The sequence below is a fragment of the Myxine glutinosa genome, chromosome 8 (genome assembly GCF_964187855.1).
Source record: "Myxine glutinosa chromosome 8, kmMyxGlut1.1, whole genome shotgun sequence".
Taxonomy (NCBI): domain Eukaryota; kingdom Metazoa; phylum Chordata; class Myxini; order Myxiniformes; family Myxinidae; genus Myxine; species Myxine glutinosa.
Window position 1 is genome coordinate 124,258,305 of NC_136268.1, and position 18,085 is coordinate 124,276,389.

Below are 18,085 nucleotides of genomic sequence, written 5' to 3' on the forward strand. Positions count from 1 at the left end.
TGGACACATTATATTATTTGTGAATGATGAAGTCAAACCACCATTCAAACTAAAGCAATATTTTTTCTGCCACGATGACATTCACTCATGTGACTCACAAGTTCATTATCATCTTCTTCAAACAGACTTAGACAGATTAAATCACTGCTAATCTTAAATATCACCAGTCAAGAATAAATTTAATGAACTCATTAGATGAAAATATAATGTTATCACATGAATGGCAATCAAAAAAGTTCACCAACCTTTCAAAGGTCAATTTGATGGTATTTGCCTCATTGACCTCAATGGTCCACTGACAGGTGGCAGAGTTTGGATAAACGGCTGGCCATCCTGGTGAGTACAGGACCCCACGAGGACCAGTCAGGTGTCCTCCACATGGAGCTTTGAGGGATGCAAAGGAAAGCAGCATGAGTTTTGTGCAGAAACCTTGACATAATAAACTGAGTCAATAAATGTATCACAGTGCTAAAGAGTCGTTAAGACAGTACATATGAAAATGCAAAAGAACAAGCAAATAAAATTGATCAAAAGAAAAATGCAAAAGTATAACTAACTCGAGGATTTTGCTAAAAATAAATAAAATTGAAAAAAGGCTAAAAATGTCCAACATTTCCGCTACAGAGTGGCTTTCATCACAGGCAATGATTTGAGGTGTAACCACACATCACAAACAGAGGTTGGTGCAGAAATAGGTACCAATGAGCAGTTTGGTTTAATAATAGCAGAGAAGGGAGATTCCCAAAGTGGGAATAGGAAATAATTCCATTCCAGGTGATTTGTAACACAAGAGAGTGGGAGAAAAACACGAGTGTGAATTTCCCAAAGTAACAGTCAATGGACCGGTGATGTTTTTAACCGATGAATAAGAGTGGCAAAAAGCTTACTATGAAGGGATAGTGCAGCATCCAAAATAATGTTTGGAGATAAAAGGATATATTTGCTCTGAAAATCCTCAGGATCATTACTAATAATTGCAGTGCCTTTTGATTGGAGCAGACTCTTTAGGTGGCAATTGAGCAGAAATACCAGTAAGAATAACGGAAGTTTATTGCACTAAACTAAATAACGCCTTGGAAACAGTATAAAAGTTGTTTAAAATTGGGACTTTTGAAATGACGTAATTTGCTCCAGGATGCTCGGCATGCATGTGGAGAAACCCTTGAAAATAGCAATCTTCGGGGCATGTGAAGTTATATTGTGCATTCACGATAAGGATTGTTACCTAAAATGGCTCAGGAAGCTTCCAACAAAAGCCAAATATACTTGGAGAAGTACCTCAATGAAAGTTGGGGTGTGCCTCAGCACAACGAAAGAGTTGGAGGGAGACACCATATATTCCGGTTTGGGAGCTTCTGAACATTGATCGGAAGTATTTGCCTGGGGCTTGTGAATGCACAGGGCCAGTTTAAAATCAACTTTTAAAATTAGGATTTACTATTAATCATGTTGGGGTTGGTGGCGATGGGGGAGTGGAATCTGTAATGAATACAGTGTAATGTTTGTTTGGTTCCGGGGCCACAGATAAATTAAACAGACTTTTTGCATCTATTGCTAAAAGGAAAAGTGTGTGTGTGTGTGTGTGTGTGTGTGTGTGTGTGTGTGTGTGTGTGTGTGTGTGTGTGTGTGTGTGTGTGTGTATGTGTGTGTGCGCGCTAACAGGAAATGGTAGGAACCAGACATCTTTATCCACAGATATTTCTCGTATTTCCTCTGTTTCTGTGAGTCCGGTTTCCATCCAAAATCAACACATTTATGGTTAACCATTTTGAAATTGTCACAACATTTATGGTTGAAATTATGTTGAAAGAATATCTCACCTGCAGATTTCACCCCAGCAAAGGCACGTTAAAAGAGCCAGTCTCACAGAAGTGAGTCACGGAAAACGCACAAACAGTACATGTGCTCGAGGCCTCATAAGCATTCGCAAGTCATTTTGAAAGTCCCTTTTTAAGACAGGATTTTCCTCCCAACAAAATTAAACACTGATACAATGACTTGCACAGGAAACAGTTTTGAAATACGAGAGACATAAAATATCACAGAAAAACATAGACCAAACAGATTACATTCATATTGATTAAAAGTTCAAAAAGTACAACCTTTACATGATCCAAATCTTTTCCTCGAACTTTGGATTGTCACTAAATATCGTTATTATTTTAAAATATATATTTTTAAAATACATGTGTGATGTATTGTTATATTTTGTCATGCTGGAACTGAACATGCAAGCAAGATTGAAGAGGATCACCATAGAAGAGCTCTTGCGGACAGTACTGAATTTTTGTACTTAGTCTGGATTTTGGAGCACAACTCTGGAGCAGTATCAAATAAAGTGAAGCATTGATTCAAGGTAGTATCAAATAAAGTGAGATATTGCCTGATGCAAACAAATCAGGTCACTGGCTTAGCGGTTAGGATGCTGGCTTGGGATCCTAGGATCCTGGGTTTGAATCCCGGATGATCACTGAATTAAAGCCAGGAGGGTTGACTCAGCCTGTCATACCTTCCGAGGTCGGCAAATTGAGTACCAGCTCACTGGTAATTCCCTGTGTGTCGCAAGAGGCGACTAACAGGGTTGGTGGCAGGAAGGGCATCTGGCCATAAAACATTGCTTCAAAAAGGGGACCATGGTGCCCGAAAAAGGTCAACCCCTGCTCTGCGGGGAAAAATGGCCTTTAAAGGTGGTTGTTTTTTGTTTTGCAAACAAATCAGGTCTCTACAGAGTACTCAGAGAGCTGTAAATAGAAGCAAAAGATTAATTGCATGACTGCTGTGATAGGACATGACATTTTCTTCCTCTTCTATGGGATGCCAAGGCTCATGAAAGAGGATAGCACGAAGTGAAGAGTTAATAGACAGACAGTGGGGTGAAGGGGAAATGTGCCCACAAAGGACACATGGATATACCAGTACAGCAGCACAGCATGAGGACAGAAGTGTCATATAAAAGGTGAACAGGATGTCTGCATGTATAGAAGAGCTCAATACCAGTACAGCATGACAGAAGTGTCAGATAAAAGGTGAACAGGATGTCTGCATGTATAGAAGAGCTCAATACCAGTACAGCATGACAGAAGTGTCAGATAAAAGGTGAACAGGATGTCTGCATGTATAGAAGAGCTCAATACCAGTACAGCATGACAGAAGTGTCAGATAAAAGGTGAACAGGATGTCAGCAGATATAGAAGAGCTCAAAGAGATAAAAAGATAGAGGGCATTATAAATGAATGTACAAACAAAAGATAATTAAATTTATATTGTCGCCTCTTAAAATACAAGTGCATTAACATGGGGAAAAGTATGTTTTTAGCATTCACTTCATGTTGGCAAAAAGATAATTTTGAAAAGGAAAAATAATTATAGAAAACCCAAGCAGATAGTTGAAGATAGTTTGAGAAAGAAAATACATGAGAGACAATCATCCAGCCTTCAGCTGCTGGGGCAAAATGCAAGCATTGATTTTTACAGTCTTGGACTTGGTAATGCCTGAAACATTTTCAAACCTATATAAAATTAGACCGGCTGGCAGGTCCACATAAAAACGTGTGTGTGTGTGTGTGTGTGTGTGTGTTTGTTTGTTTGTGTGTCAGGGTGTGTGTGTGCGTGTGTGTGTGTGTGTGTGTGTGTGTGTGTGCGTGCATGCGTGCGTGCACCTATATGTTCACTGTTCCTATTCAGCACCAATTGCCCAAATAGTACAGAAACACACAAATCCCAATATTTCATTTATTTTCAAGAAAAAATGCATAATTACATCAACAGAAAACAAATAACTAAGATGAATATTTTAAAATGGAAAACAATCTCTGCTCATTTCCACCAATGTAACTTTACCTCGAATGTGCAAATACCTTGGCAGCTGGGTACATGCTCGCTCCAACGAGCACGGCGTTCTCCTTGGGGTCCAGTTTCTTGGCAAGTGAGAGTTTGAGCTCCGTGGAGTTGCAGGCCAGGTCTACATGAAAACACCGTGCTGTCACCAGGACGAAAATGGTCACCTTGCCTATATCCACCAATAGGGATGCCGGGATCTGGGCAGTCTCCCAGGCCAAATGCTGGAAACAGAAATGGAAGAAACCCATGATGGAGCACATGAACAAAAGTGGGCAAACAAAATAGCAACAAGCGGACAGACAAATAACAACAACAATAAAAAAAAACATGTAAAAGCCAAAAGAAAATCTACACGTAAACAAAACAACAGGAAAACATCACACTCACTAGAGTAGGAAATGTTGAAACCTCGGCCAGCCACTGAGTGATCACTGTGGAACTCCAGGCGTAGCACACCACCAGGCCCACTCACAAGTGATCCAGGCAAACCCGTGGCCCCCGGTCTGGTCCCAGGAGCCAAACGAGTGCCTGTGAATGTTCCGAGAGAGGGTGCATCGGGTGAAGGTCCATCGCGCACCGTCAAGAAGTCAAAGTGCAGCTCAAGATCGAGGTCGACAAAAGTGAGGTGAACACGTCCTTCCGGTTTAGCAATGATCATCCAAATACAATGTAGGTCCCCATCATATGCAGAAGGGTAATTTGGTGAGAGCACTTCACCAGCCAAAGCTGTGTAGTTGAAGAAACAGGATGCTGCACACAATCAAGGAATGAAAGATCAGATTACTTTTCTTATTACTTTATATTTATTGATTGCTTTGGAGCTATAACTTGAACATGGACAGTGACTAGAGTTAGTAAAGAGACTTACACAATCCAGTTAAAATGAGTCACAATTTCAGTATAAACAGGTGATGTAACGTACAGATGCAGCGTGGTATATTCTCAGTCCACTGGTTGTCATTTTGGCAGTGTATATCCTTGGGTCCTGCGAGCTCAAAGGCATTGTTGCACTCAAAGCCGAGTACTGATCCATGAATAAAGCTTTTCCCCTCCCTCCACCCATGCTCTGGAATCCCAGGATCACCACATGTATTGTCTTCGATCTCTGTCCAGAAGAAGATCTTGCATCACTCAAAAGACACTTAATATGACTGATAATGCAAAGATTTTATGGCAAAAAAATTATTTCAGCAAAAAAATTAAAGCACTTCTCTTACATACAACGTTTTTGGTTTTGTTGAATGAATCTGCTGCTATTGCAAACCAAATATTGTGAGGATGGCAAATGAAGGAAGCAACAACATATACAGTAGTTGGCCTTCTGTGAAAACTGAATCACACAGGAGCACTCCATCTCTGAAAAGTTTGATCTTTTTTATTGGTCGACAAAAGTGAGGATGTTTATTGATGTTTATTTATTGTCATGCCAAACACGAGCTGTACTGGCAACTAACGTCGTTGCCAAACTAATGGGAAAGACTTGTTAGCGGGCTGTAATTGCAATGCTGGGAATTCGCACTATTTTGTGTGTTCCTGCATTCATTGCCTGAAGTAGTCATTCATCGATGATGCCGGGTGATCCTTCTATATTTTCACACTGTTCAGCCTTAACAACTTGTGCCAAAACCGAAATTACTTACAAAAACTTTCATTACCACATAAATTGGGCATCCCTTTATTTTGGCAGTGTATTGGCCAGATCACTGCCTCAATCACTCCTGAAAATAAAAAATAACCCGGCTTACTTACATGAAGCAAAAACATGCCCACTGCTTATGTGCATATACAGTCACGTGAAAAAGTAAGTACACCCCATGTAAAGTTTTGACTTTTTCAACATATTTCAACATACAGCTATTTGATCTTCATTTCAACAATATTGATAGATAAAGGTGATATAATATAACAAATATCATGAAACATTTACATTTTGTAGTCCATTGTATAATTTAAATAAACATAAATGCAAATTTCGGATGTGGAAAAAGTAAGTACACCCTTGGCTCGAATAGGTGGTATTGCCCCCTTTGGCAGAAACAACCTCAAGTAGGCGTTTCTTATAACTGTCTACCAGTCTCTAACATCGACTGGGAGAAATTTTTGACCACGCCTCCACGCAGAATTCTTTCAGCTGTGCGATGTTTGAGGGGTTTCTTGCATGCACAGCTCGTTTCAAATACCCCCACAACATCTCGATGGGATTTCGATCTGGGCTTTGACTTGGCCATTCCAGAACCCTCCATTTCTTTCTTTTCAGCCATTTCTTGGTGGATTTACTGGTATGTTTAGGGTCATTGTCATGTTGCAAGGTCCACCTTCGGTTGAGCTTCAACTTTCCGACAGATGGCCTCACATTATCCTCAAGCACCCTCTGTTACAATGAAGAATTCATAGTGGATTCGATGATGGTGAGCTGCCCAGGCCCTGATGCAGCAAAGCTGCCCCAAACCATAATATTTCCACCACCATGCTTTACAGTTGGTATCAGGTTCTTGTGGTCAAATGCTGTCTTTGGTTTTTGCGAAACATGTCTTCTGGTACTGTGGCCAAATAGCTCAACCTTTGACTCATCTGTCCAGAGCACATTGTTCCAGAAGTGCTGGTCTTTGCCTAGGTGTTCATTGGCAAACTTTAGTCTTGCCCTGATGTTCTTTCTGGACAGCAAAGGTTTCCTCCTGGCACACCTCCCATGTAGATCAAATTTGTGCAGCCTCTTTCTAATGGTAGACTCGTGCACATTGACATCAACAGTGGCAAGAGCTACCTGTAGGTCCTGTGATGACATTCTGGGGTTCTTAGAGACTTCTTTCAACATCTTGCGGTCTGCTCTCGGGCTGAACTTGCTGGGGCGGCCTGGCCTGAACAAGTTGGCAGTTGTTTGCAATCTTCTCCAGTTGTAGATGATCTTCCGGACAGTCGAATGATTGATTTCAAATTGTTTGGAGATCTTTTTAAATCCCCTCCCAGACTCAGAGGCATCTATAACCTTCTTTCTGAAGGCCACAGAGAGCTCTTTTGATTTAGGCATGGTGACGCCGCACACTTCAACAACAAAGAGCAAACCAAACTAAATGTCTGAGGTTTAAATAAGACAGGTTCCTCCAAGATCCTCTCTAACGATGTTCCAATCATTTGCACCTGAGCTGGTGCACCTGATTCTAATTTTAGGTATTTGAAGTAGTGATAAATGTAGGGGTGTACTTACTTTTTCCACATGCGAAATTTTCATTTACTGTATGTTTATTTATATTATGCAATGGACTACAAAATGTAAATGTTTCATGATATTTGTTATATTATATCACCTTTATCTCTCAATATTGTTGAAATGAAGATCAAATAGCTGTATGTTGAAATATGTTGAAAAAGTCAAAACTTTACATGGGGTGTACTTACTTTTTCACATGACTGTATACGTCAAGGGGACTGGCTTAAGATCCAAGGGTCTTGAGATCAAGCCCTTGTGTCGTTGAATTAATACCAGGTGGGTCAACTCAGCAGGACATCCTTTGGAGGTCAGCAAAATGAGTGCTAGCTAGTAAGGGGGCAATGCATTAGCGACACTGCTGTGCTTCCAAAAAATGATGCAGTCAAGCAGCGCTGCACACGAATAAATAAATGTGCATTTAAAATACATCGTGGTTATATAGCTCAGATAATTACCCTTGCCAGAGGAGAGGGTATTGCATGAATACATGTGATTTTCTCTGCAACCGTTGGTCCGATTCACAGGAAATTTTCAACACAGGTGCACCTCCACCTGTATAATTTTTAATGATAATTGTGATGTCATAGGTCACGTGTTAAGGTCACCATCTTGGAAACAGAAAAACTTTGCACCTCTATATCTCCGAAAGTGTTGAATAGAAAAAATTGAGCATGGCTCATTCTAAAGAACGATCCATGGGGAATAACATATGTTAATGATGATGTCATAGGTCATGTGGTTCACAAAACACAAAAGCCTTAAAACCCATGAAAAACACGTCCTGGCGAGGGTCTGCAATCTCTGATTGCTCTTTCCTGTTCAAATTGTGAATATGAGACTTCCAAAGACATATTCAGCTTACCAGAAAACCAATACAGCAGATGTATAATTTTCTTTCTGACCATTGTGGGTGGAGTCAAGCCAGCTCTCCAGCCAAAGAGTTTGAAACCATCATATGCATCCAGCTTCATTATATTTTTAATATTATATATATATATATATATTATATATATAATATTATAACCCCCGCAAGGCCAACCCCCGCAAGCCCGCAAGGCTAACCCCCGCTCTAGCAGGGAAAATGGCCTTAAAATGCATGTTGTGTTGTTGTATGTATATATATATATATATATATATATATATATATATATATATATATATATATATATATTGTTGTGGATATGAGGATTGTGTTTTTATTAGTGTTTTTTTATTGTATAGTAAATTGTTGTAAAATATCGCCCCTCCTCCCTCCGTTTGTGGTTGTATAAAGGTTGTATAAAGGGGTTTATGGCAGTGTAAGCTCGCCGAGGGAGGGTTTGGATAATGTGTAGGGACCTAGAGATTGACAATAGGTAACGGTAAGGTTAGGTAGCTACATTGGACAGGTAGCTGGGGACATAGAGAGGGTAGTTTGGATGATAATGACATGGTATGTGCTTAGTTAAAAGGGAAGACGGGGAGCACTAAGTTAACAGGGCAACAGGTAGTTCAGATGATGCCGTGTGAGTGTTGGAGGAGTATTCAAGTGTATTGAGCAGGGTATGAGTAAATGATTGTGAGTTGTAGTGTGATTGCACAGGTGTGCAACTGGACAGGTGTATGGAGAAGTGTATGAGTGAGTGATGGTGATGTGTGTTGTGTTGACCAAATGGTCCAGCAAGGAAGGAGGGTGCAGGTGGCACCAGGTGTGATGGCACAGGTGTGCAACAACAGGTGTATGGAGAATGGTTGTGTGAAATACATGGAGTGTGGAATACATGGAGTGTGGAATATATGGAGTATTGGAATGGATGGTCTTGGAGTGAGTATGGTGGAAACTATGGAGTGGAGTGGATGGTGCGGAGGTGTGAATGGGGGAAGAGTGGACCCCCATCACGAATACCCGGGGAGGGTAGTTTAAGTGTTAGGTAGAGGGTACAGGTAAATTGTGGTTGGATATTGGCATCTGTGGTGCGGGTAGTTGCACAGGAGTGTAGTGATGGGTGCATTAGTGTTGTGGAAATGGCTGGGCGTGTAGCCTGTTAGTGTGTGTAGTTGGTTTGGGCACTCCACCACTGTGAGGACGTCGGCCAGGTGAGGCCGCAGGTGGGCTCTGGGAGCCGGTAGAGTTGTTGTGGATGGGGCCCGAGGATCCGGAGGACGGACCCGGGTAGCCCAGTGCCAGAGGGCACCGAGGGGTCACAGAGCCAGGAGGGGCCTTCCCCAGTTAGATAGGTTAGGTAAGGAGCAGGTAAGCTCGGAGGCAACTACAGTGGTGGAGGTGTGCAGGTGGGTAGACCTGCTGGGAAAGCTGCACGACCCAGCCCAGAAATTGTGCAAGGGCACAGGGAGATGAATCGGGGGAGTGAGACCCCAAATTAAGAAGCACCACAGTTTGGTCAATGGGAATTGGTTTTTAAAACCACATAGAGTAAGATTGCCAATGGTTTGGCAGGGAAAGACCCCGGGTAGTGTAAAGTGTGTTAAAGTCATTTAGAGGATAGTTAGGTTTGAAGTCTCCTCGCACCATCTGCATCCACTCACCTGGGATGACGTACCTCCACACCATGCCAAGTTGTTTTATTATTTTTGATGCAAATGTTTGGAATGTGAGATGCATCATGACGTGGGTGTGACATTGTGCTTGATGTTCCATCTCTTCCTCCTTATGAGGATTGATGATGAATTGGGTGATGGCAAATTTTGAAGTAGAGGGAGTGAAGACAAATTTGGTATAGGGGGAAGATGTGACGGTAGCGACGGATTTGTAAATGTGTAGATTGTTGTACATATGGGGTAAGGCCAAGGGCAGTGTAGGTGACAAGGGGGGGGGGGGTGACGTACGGTAGGGACGAGCTTTTCTCACTTCGCTCTCCTTACGCACTTCGCCTTGCATTGCCTTGTTTGATGTGTACCCTTGAGACCTTACTCCTCGCTCATCTGTCTTTTCCCCCCTTGTCTCCCACATGAGGACCTGTGCGCCACTGGGTGCCGAGGGGAGCGTGCGGGAGTCCGCCATTGTGTGCCCGAAACTCCCGCAACCAGCTGTCTGCATCGATGCACCACTTATGGACCACATGTCTGTGGCTGAGCACCACTCATGGACCCTACGGGTTGGGGCATGGCCCCTCTGCTGGAACCGGTCATGATGGCCCGAGATCTTGCTTGCGGACCTCGGTCACGTGGCACCTATGCCCCACAGGTGAACCACCCATAATCGGCCCCCTGTGGGCCATAAATAAATAAAAAATGGACACGTTTTGTGCTTTTTATTATGTCTAAATAGGCCGCCAGCAAGAAGACGAAGTTGACAACATCTGGAAGAATGACAATAGCCAGCAGAGGGAGCCGAAGAGCAAGACACCACCAGGGGTTTGTTGGTTTATTTTTGTTATGAACTGTGGTGACTGTGCACCGATTGGTGCTTGATGGTGTTTTGGTGCGTTTTGGTGCTTTCTGGTTCATCGATGCAGCACAGGCTGTCTTCCCCCCCAAAAGAACAATCACAGGTCCTGGGTTGCGTTTTGTAAATACAAGTAGAGTAACTGTAAATAATGCTCCCCCATCGTTCATGTTGTAGTTTGAAGACAATTCCGCAATTCGGTTAGTTGTGGGCGTGAGTCTGTTAGGCAGGGTGCAATGGAGCAGCGGGACATATTTATTTGTGTTTTAAAACTGTCACACTCAGGGTCAGGTTAAATGTAGAGGGAACTACACCGACGTGCCACGCTAAAGGTAAAAGTAATAGGCCCGGGACGTGCCTAAGAGGAGGAGGGTGCAGTGTTGTGGATATGAGAATTGTGTTTTTTTTTTTGTTGTATAATATCACCCTCCTTCCTCCATTTGGTGTAAAAAGGTCAAAGGTCGTGCCCGTAGTTATTCCATATACAATCACTTAGCAAATCATAGATTTCCTCCTTGTTCAGTAGTTATCTCCTTATTATGTGTATTAGATTAAGGCTTTGTCTTCCATTAATTAACACTCCATTGCACCGAATTCAAACAAGGTAGATTCCCTTCACATGCCCCTTTTGTCATGCCAACTGCATTGGGCGGTTTTCTGCATTCCGCTGCTGCTTTGGAGTTGTGTTTTTTTTCACTGCAAGACTCCATTACGCACGAGGTCATCTCGGAGCAGAAGGTGGGAGGAGTCAGCCCAGCGCCAGGAACAAGGCGTGGCCTTGCAAACGCCTCTTCTAGGGGCGGGATTGGTGAGCCCTCGCGACCAATCAAGGCTGAGGCGAGCTCACCGATGGGCGTGTCGTGGAGGCCGGCGGCTTGATTGCCCCAGGGGCAATAAAGGTGCGCACGGAAGCCTTTTGAGAGAGAGAGAGAACCTGTCACGCAACGCCCCCACGTCAGATGCAGCACACCACAGCAACGTGAACCAACGGAGCTCTGAAAGCACGGCAGTTTTTGACCACGGCACCTTTGAGCGGTGACGGCAGTTGCAGCCTCAAAGCAACGTCGCTGTATGAGAGACGGTTGAGGAGAGCCGGCGGCTGCCCAACTCGAGCCGCGATCATCCCAACCACCCGGACCCTTCCCGCGATTCATTCCTGCCATCATCCCCCATGTAAGTCTGATTGTTCGTCCGTCTTCTGTGTTGTCCTGGGGTTTAAGTAAGACTGTTAATAGGTAAGCTAGCGTTGCACTGTGTCCTTCTGGTCCGTCCCTCTTTCTGTCTTTATTTTCTTATTCTTTCTTCTCCCTTGGTTTCTTTAATTGTGTACATAATAGATACAAATAAATCATATTCGTATTTCCTACCTTTTGCCTTCTTCTTCTTCACATCCGTTTGTCTTTGAGGTTTCCACATTGAATACCTGTGGCACGATTTGGCCAACGTTCAGGAATCGGGTCTAGTAATTGTTAATAGTTCGTGCCGCGGTTGCTAAAACCGCTCGGCAATTAACATCTGTCCGCGGTACGAACGGGGCTCAGGGACCACGTCGGTCAGTTATAGAAGAGGAGATTAATCCCCCCTCTAAGGGGAACAGAGGCCGACTTTGGGATCCATAACAATATATATATATATATATATATATATATATATATATATATATATATATATATATATATATATATATATATATATATATATATATATACAGTATATATATATATATATATATATATATATATATAATCTACGTTTTCCATAAGGAAGAGCCTGAGACATTGCCCAGCCATACAGGTTGTTCGCGTCATAGTACATCAAGTAAGAACTCTCTTTCGTTGAATCATAATTTGGAAGATATTTGTTATTTGGAAGAAGCATCTCCCTACCTTTTGCTTTAAATATTTCCCTATTGATTCTTGTCTTTTTTGAAATTGTTGTTTTCATGTATTGTTATGCATTATGTTTGCCACTCTGTCAAAGCGCCTTTGGGCTTCTGGAAAAGCGCTATACAAAATAAATGAATTATTATTATTATTATATATATACAGTATATATATATATACAGTATATATATATATATATATATATATATATATATATATACAGTATATATATATATATATATATATATATATATATATATATATATATATATACATATATATACATATATATGTCAAGTTGTAGATTTGTTATTGCCTAAAGTTCAGTTATAGACGTTGGTTGCTAATGTGTTATGATTTAAATGTTGTTTAAAAATGCTATTTTCATAAAGTTAATAAAGGGTTTTTGCTTCGTTTTAGTTTTGGATGAGGAAAGGCTCGCTTCGGTCGTGCTGGACAAATTGTATACGTGTGCTTTTTCGAGGCTAGATAAGGCCGGTCGTAAAACCACGCTCACATGCGCGTGATTTTGTGTAACGCTAGTAGAATGATTAGATTGCAGACATAAACCTATTGTTTTTACCATATATATTTTGTATTAATCACAGCAACGCCTGACTCTGTATAAACATGCTTTGAATTACTCATGTGAACAAACCCATATATTCCATGGTCTTATCTGGCTGGCCAAGCATGGTCTTATCTGGCCAAGCATGCACTCTTCTCTTTGTGAGTTACATTTCTGTTTTCTCGGAGCCCAGAGAAACATTTGGTCCGAATGATAAGGAAGGGCTGACTCCCCCGAATGACAGCGGATAACGGTGGGAGGGACTCTCGCCAGTCGCTTTGTTCTCTCGGAGATTTTCTGATAATCGTATTCATATATAAGTGAATGAGAATCAATGTGTTTCCAGGAAGGCTTGACGTGGCATGAGACTGGCTCTTGCTGTAGATGTCTTGGCTTCTTCCGGATCTGTATAAGTTGGTTTCTAATAAAGCTGCGTCATTTCAGGCTATGGTGGACTTCTTTTGCAAACGAAGAGCTGCTTCTTCACAGATGGTACCAGGAGTGGGGTCAGCACCGGACGACGGGAAACGGAGCCCGAGGGACAGGAGGAAGGCTGCCTGAGGCCGGCGCCGGCACGCGGATTTGATTAAAGGTGGGAGTTGTTTTATATCAGAGGGCTATTATTCCAAATTCGTACCTTCCTCCCTCGAGCGGCTTTCAGTCTCCTTGTCTTCCGCGCTGCCTGCACTCGAACAGAAATTGTAAGTAAAGGCTCATTTTAGGCCTCAGAATGACGTGGCTTTGTTAAAGCCAGGATAAACAAGTAAGGATACCAGTAAGGACTTAACAGTAAGCTTAAAGTTACAGTTAGCACCAGGAGGGGAAAATGAGGTCGGACAGCCATATAGGTTGAAACCAGGTGGCCAAGATTTTTCCAGGAAGGAACAGCCCAGAGACAAGATGGGGTATGCCATTGCATGCCAGGGAACGAAGGGCTGTGGCTAACTTAAGAGGGCCATAAAAAACATGGCCAGTAAAAGGATTTGCGCAGGATATCGGTGAAGATAACGTTCGGTACAAGGGAAAGGGGAAAATGAGGTCGGACAGCCATATAGGTTGAAGCCAGGTGGCCAAGATTTTTCCAGGAAGGAACAGCCCAGAGACAAGATGGGGTATGCCATTGCATGCCAGGGAACGAAGGGCTGTGGCTAACTTTAGAGGGCCATAGGAACATGGCCAGGAAAAGGAAAACGCGCAGTAGGTAGGCTTGACAAGTAAGTAAGCAGTTAAGCAAGTAAATCAGCGATTGATGCCGCTGGACCAGATGCCAGACCAAGACCCCCCAACCCCCCCAAGACCTGAGCTCAGTCCCGGGGCTCTAGGCAACACCCCCCACCCCCCCAAGACCTGAGCTCAGTCCCGGGGCTCTAGGCAACACCCCAACACCCCGCCCTGCCTTCCCTTTTTTCACCTCAACCCACCCCCGTCCAACCCGTCCCAAAAATCCTTTTCCTTGAATGAGAGACGTAACATGAATGAGCAAAGATTGTTTGGGAGTGGCTGGAGAAAGGCATGATTTGAGTCGATCTGAGTTTCGCGCGAAGTCTGGGAGACTTCTATGAGTATATGAATGAGGAATGAATGTATATTGGGATGTTAATTGACGTGTGTATCTAGCCAATGTATTTGTCTGTATGACATATGCAAAGCAGAGGGTTTCGGTGTGAAGCTTTGTAAGTGATCTGCTCGACGTGCGGGAAATTCAGGCCGGAAATGTCCATTTTAGCGTCTATCCGAGAGAACAGGCGAGGTCCTGAACTGAGTCCGGATTTTCATCTGTTTGGGAGTTGTTTGGGAAGCGAATTGATATAAATCGGGTCAGGAAAGCACTCGGAGTGCCCTTGTCGACCTACTGTTGATATGAAGCGGTTTCTTGGAGATGGTTGCAGGATGGGCTGTTTTTTTTTCTTTCGAGTGGCAGTCGGGCAAGAAATTTGGAATTTGTTGAACTAAATTCAGAATTCGAATCAATATGTGTGTTTTACTTGAATTGAAGAGTTCATTCAATGGCAGATATTGTGGATTGTATGTGTGGGATGTATCGCTGAGGCAGCTCACCTTTGGAATTGGTGTCATATAGTGCATTTTGGGGTCGGGGAGGTGGAGCGTCGGAGATCCTGTTTTTTTGCGATGTTTACGAGCTAGGGATGAGTTCTGACAGCTCAATGTTCTGACAGCTCACTACATGTCAGGTCGTAGATTTGTTATGACAGCTCTATGTTATGACAGCCGACTGCATGTCCCAACGTGAGGTAAACCCCGCCGTGAACGCGAATAGAGCGGCGTGCAGGGAGCGTTGGGATTCGTGCGGAGGCACGAGGGTGCGCGCCAGGAAGGGGGGCGGCGTGGCGTCGTCGCGTTGAGATGGTTGTGCCAGGTCGATCGGCGATCTCTGAATTTAAATCGGATTTTTGTCATGTGTGTTGTGAAATTAAACGTCTATCCGAGAATCCTGGCAATGTTCGTTTAATTAAAGTGTGGTACAAACCTGTGTTTCCGCCGTGCGGCTCCGTGGAAGTTTGGGTAGAGGGATATTGTGCGTTCGGGCAGGAGCCGAGCGAGCCGCGAGTCACGGGTGTGCTGTATGAGACTTGCTCAGAGTGCCGGCGATAACTCGCCCACTCTCAGAGGAAGTGTGTGCCCCGAGAAGATTGTGGGTCGCAGATTGGGCACTCTGGGTGGACACGGGGGTTGCAGTTGTGTGGGCGCGAGGAGGTTTGTTGATGAAGCGTTGTGCGAACGAGGAGGGATGTGCGAAAGGTGCACTAGGTAGCAAGGGTGCTGCATTGTAAAGCACGCCTCGTACGGACGTTCCTGGGCGGATTGTGACGGTTGTTGGATTCGTAGAAGTTAGCATTATGCTATGTAGAGCCACATTAATGGTCATTTGTCCATTGTCGCCGGACTTGCATTACTTGTGGGATAATAAAGCGCTGGTTACCCCAATTTGAAGTTTGACCTTTCGAAGTTTATTTGACCTTTGTTCGAGATATGTAAGGGTAAGAGGTCAGAGGCAATTCACTAACCTTGGAAGAACGACAGGCGGAGTCAGTCTACAGGGTGTTGCTTTAACGACAGGATATAGAACTTAAATCTGGGGAGAATATCGGGACATTATATTGTGGGTAAAACTGAAATCATGTACGTAATTAATGAACAGAGAATATCGAGTTCTGTTTGTCGTTGTAATTGTCGTTGATGTCCCGATTCAGGGGTCTCAAGAAATAAACAGACTTCCGGTGCCGACCGGAAGCGTCAGGTACAGTACGCTTGAGTTTAATTTAACCGGGCCGAGCACAGTGACGTGCGTGATCGAGCAATGGGGATAGTCATGGTCAGTGAAATGCAGTGAAATGCAGTGAACATGCCCGATTTGGCTTTGCGAGGCTCCGGATAGAAATTGGCATTTCGATGCTGTGGATTATATTGTGCCTGCCCGGAAAGGTGATGTCCTGTGCTGGGGCTGGCGACATGCCTCTGTTATTTGTCTGTCTGTCGGTCTGATTGTAAGTCTTTGGTACTGGGAGGGCTAATTGAGTGCTTAGGCGTCATTGTTCCATGGAGGCAGGAGCTGTGAGTCACAAAATGTAAACGGGAACTTTGTGTAACTTTGCACCGGATCCACAAACAGAGAGATGGACAGGACAACAATGGAGTTTATATGGACGGGTTTGGGGCAGGTTCAATCTGACGATTACAGAGGGCTTTGTTCTGTTCACGAAACATGTAAAATTCATGGAGTTGAAGTGGTTTGCAAGAAGGCAGCAGAGTCAGTACTGGGATGCAACTTCGTCCAGGGGTTTTGGTCCAGCCTGCAAGGAGTCCAGGGGCTTGTTTCAGGGCTGGGTCGCCAAAAATGGGATGCTGTGCCCATCTGGATGTAAAATTATCCATCAAGGACGGGGAATGATGTGCAGTGTGATTGATTGGAGGTAATAAGGATTTGTGTTGATTTCCTGATTTGAGTTCATCTGGAAACAAAGACAGATGGGATTAATGTGTATATCAGGAACATTTTGGAAAAGAAATATGGATATATGACATTACTAAAATATAACCAAGCAATTGAGAGTTCTTGGGTTAATGGGATATAAATAAATGCATCTACAAGTTGATGGTTTATAAAAATTTAGTTCTGGATGATACTTAAACGATGAACAATGTTGGCAATATACAAAGAATGTGACTTGTTTTTTGGGGGGAAAACATGTGGTTTAAAAATGGTTGGCTAAGTTTTAAAGATGGAGATGTTTCGCAGAACTCTTATGATTATTTATATGAGTGGTGGACTATTCCATGGCGAAGCATTTTTCAGTTTATTGAAAGTTGGATTTTGTAAAATAATGGTTTAATATAACCACAGTAGAAAATAATATACAGATTTGGGACATTTTGTAAACTTTCGAATAATGAGAAGATTCATAAAATTCATTTTATTTATTTCATGGAAAATATTTGGGTTGCAAGTGGAGAAGCATGGTATGGTATAAAAATAAAGAGGGAGTATCCAGGAAAAGGATGTTCAAGTGAACTTTGTGCTGTGAAAAGAATGTCGAGTTAATGGAAGTGTTTTGTTCGATTAATTTTGTTCAATTTGTGTTCAAATGACCATCGATGTTGGGGGCAAAGTTATGGGTGAATTTGGTGAGTGGTTGTGGGCAAACGAAGATTAATTTAGATTTATCATAGTTAAGTTCGAGGAAGTTGATTTGAAGCCAGAATTTCATTTGGATGCCAGAAAGGAGAAAGGAGATGCTGAAAGCCAGAAAGGAGATGCTGTTGTCTACTCTGAATGACAGGTGGTGGTATCCAGGGCGCTGAGGAGTTTTGTTCACGTTGTAAAGTTTGTTTATTTAGTTTGTTTATTGTAGAGAAGAGTGCTTTTGGGATTCCGGAGCCAGAGTGGATAATTTGAGAGTAGTAGGTGGTCCTTGTAGGCTTGGGAGTGAACTGATTTGGGTTTAATAGGCACAAGCTGGTCTAAACAGGGTGAGGAGGATGGTGTGATTGATGATGTCAAAGGAGGCGTTGAGGTGAGGAGGATGAAAATGTTGAGGTTGCCGGCGCCAGAGGAGAGAAAAGGTCGCTGGTGATTTTGAGGAGAGCAGTTTCAGTACTGTGGCTGGAGCAGAATCCGGATTGGGATGTTTCATACAGGTTATTGGCAGAGTGGTGATGTTTGAGTTGAGTGGCCACAGCAC

The 18,085-nt window shown here is 43.1% G+C and overlaps 1 protein-coding gene across 1 annotated transcript in view; it reads right to left on the reverse strand.

Annotated features, from left to right (window-relative positions):
• LOC137433184 (CUB and sushi domain-containing protein 3-like) overlaps positions 1–18,085 on the reverse strand; it is a 1,533,363-nt gene that overhangs the window by 794,828 nt on the left and 720,450 nt on the right. Inside the window, exons 17-20 of the mRNA XM_078783994.1 lie at positions 4,763–4,945; positions 4,228–4,590; positions 3,858–4,061; positions 246–429 (exon numbers count right to left, since the gene is read on the reverse strand). Coding sequence (XP_078640120.1) covers positions 246–429; positions 3,858–4,061; positions 4,228–4,590; positions 4,763–4,945 — 934 coding nt within the window. The remainder of the gene's footprint in view (positions 1–245; positions 430–3,857; positions 4,062–4,227; positions 4,591–4,762; positions 4,946–18,085) is intronic.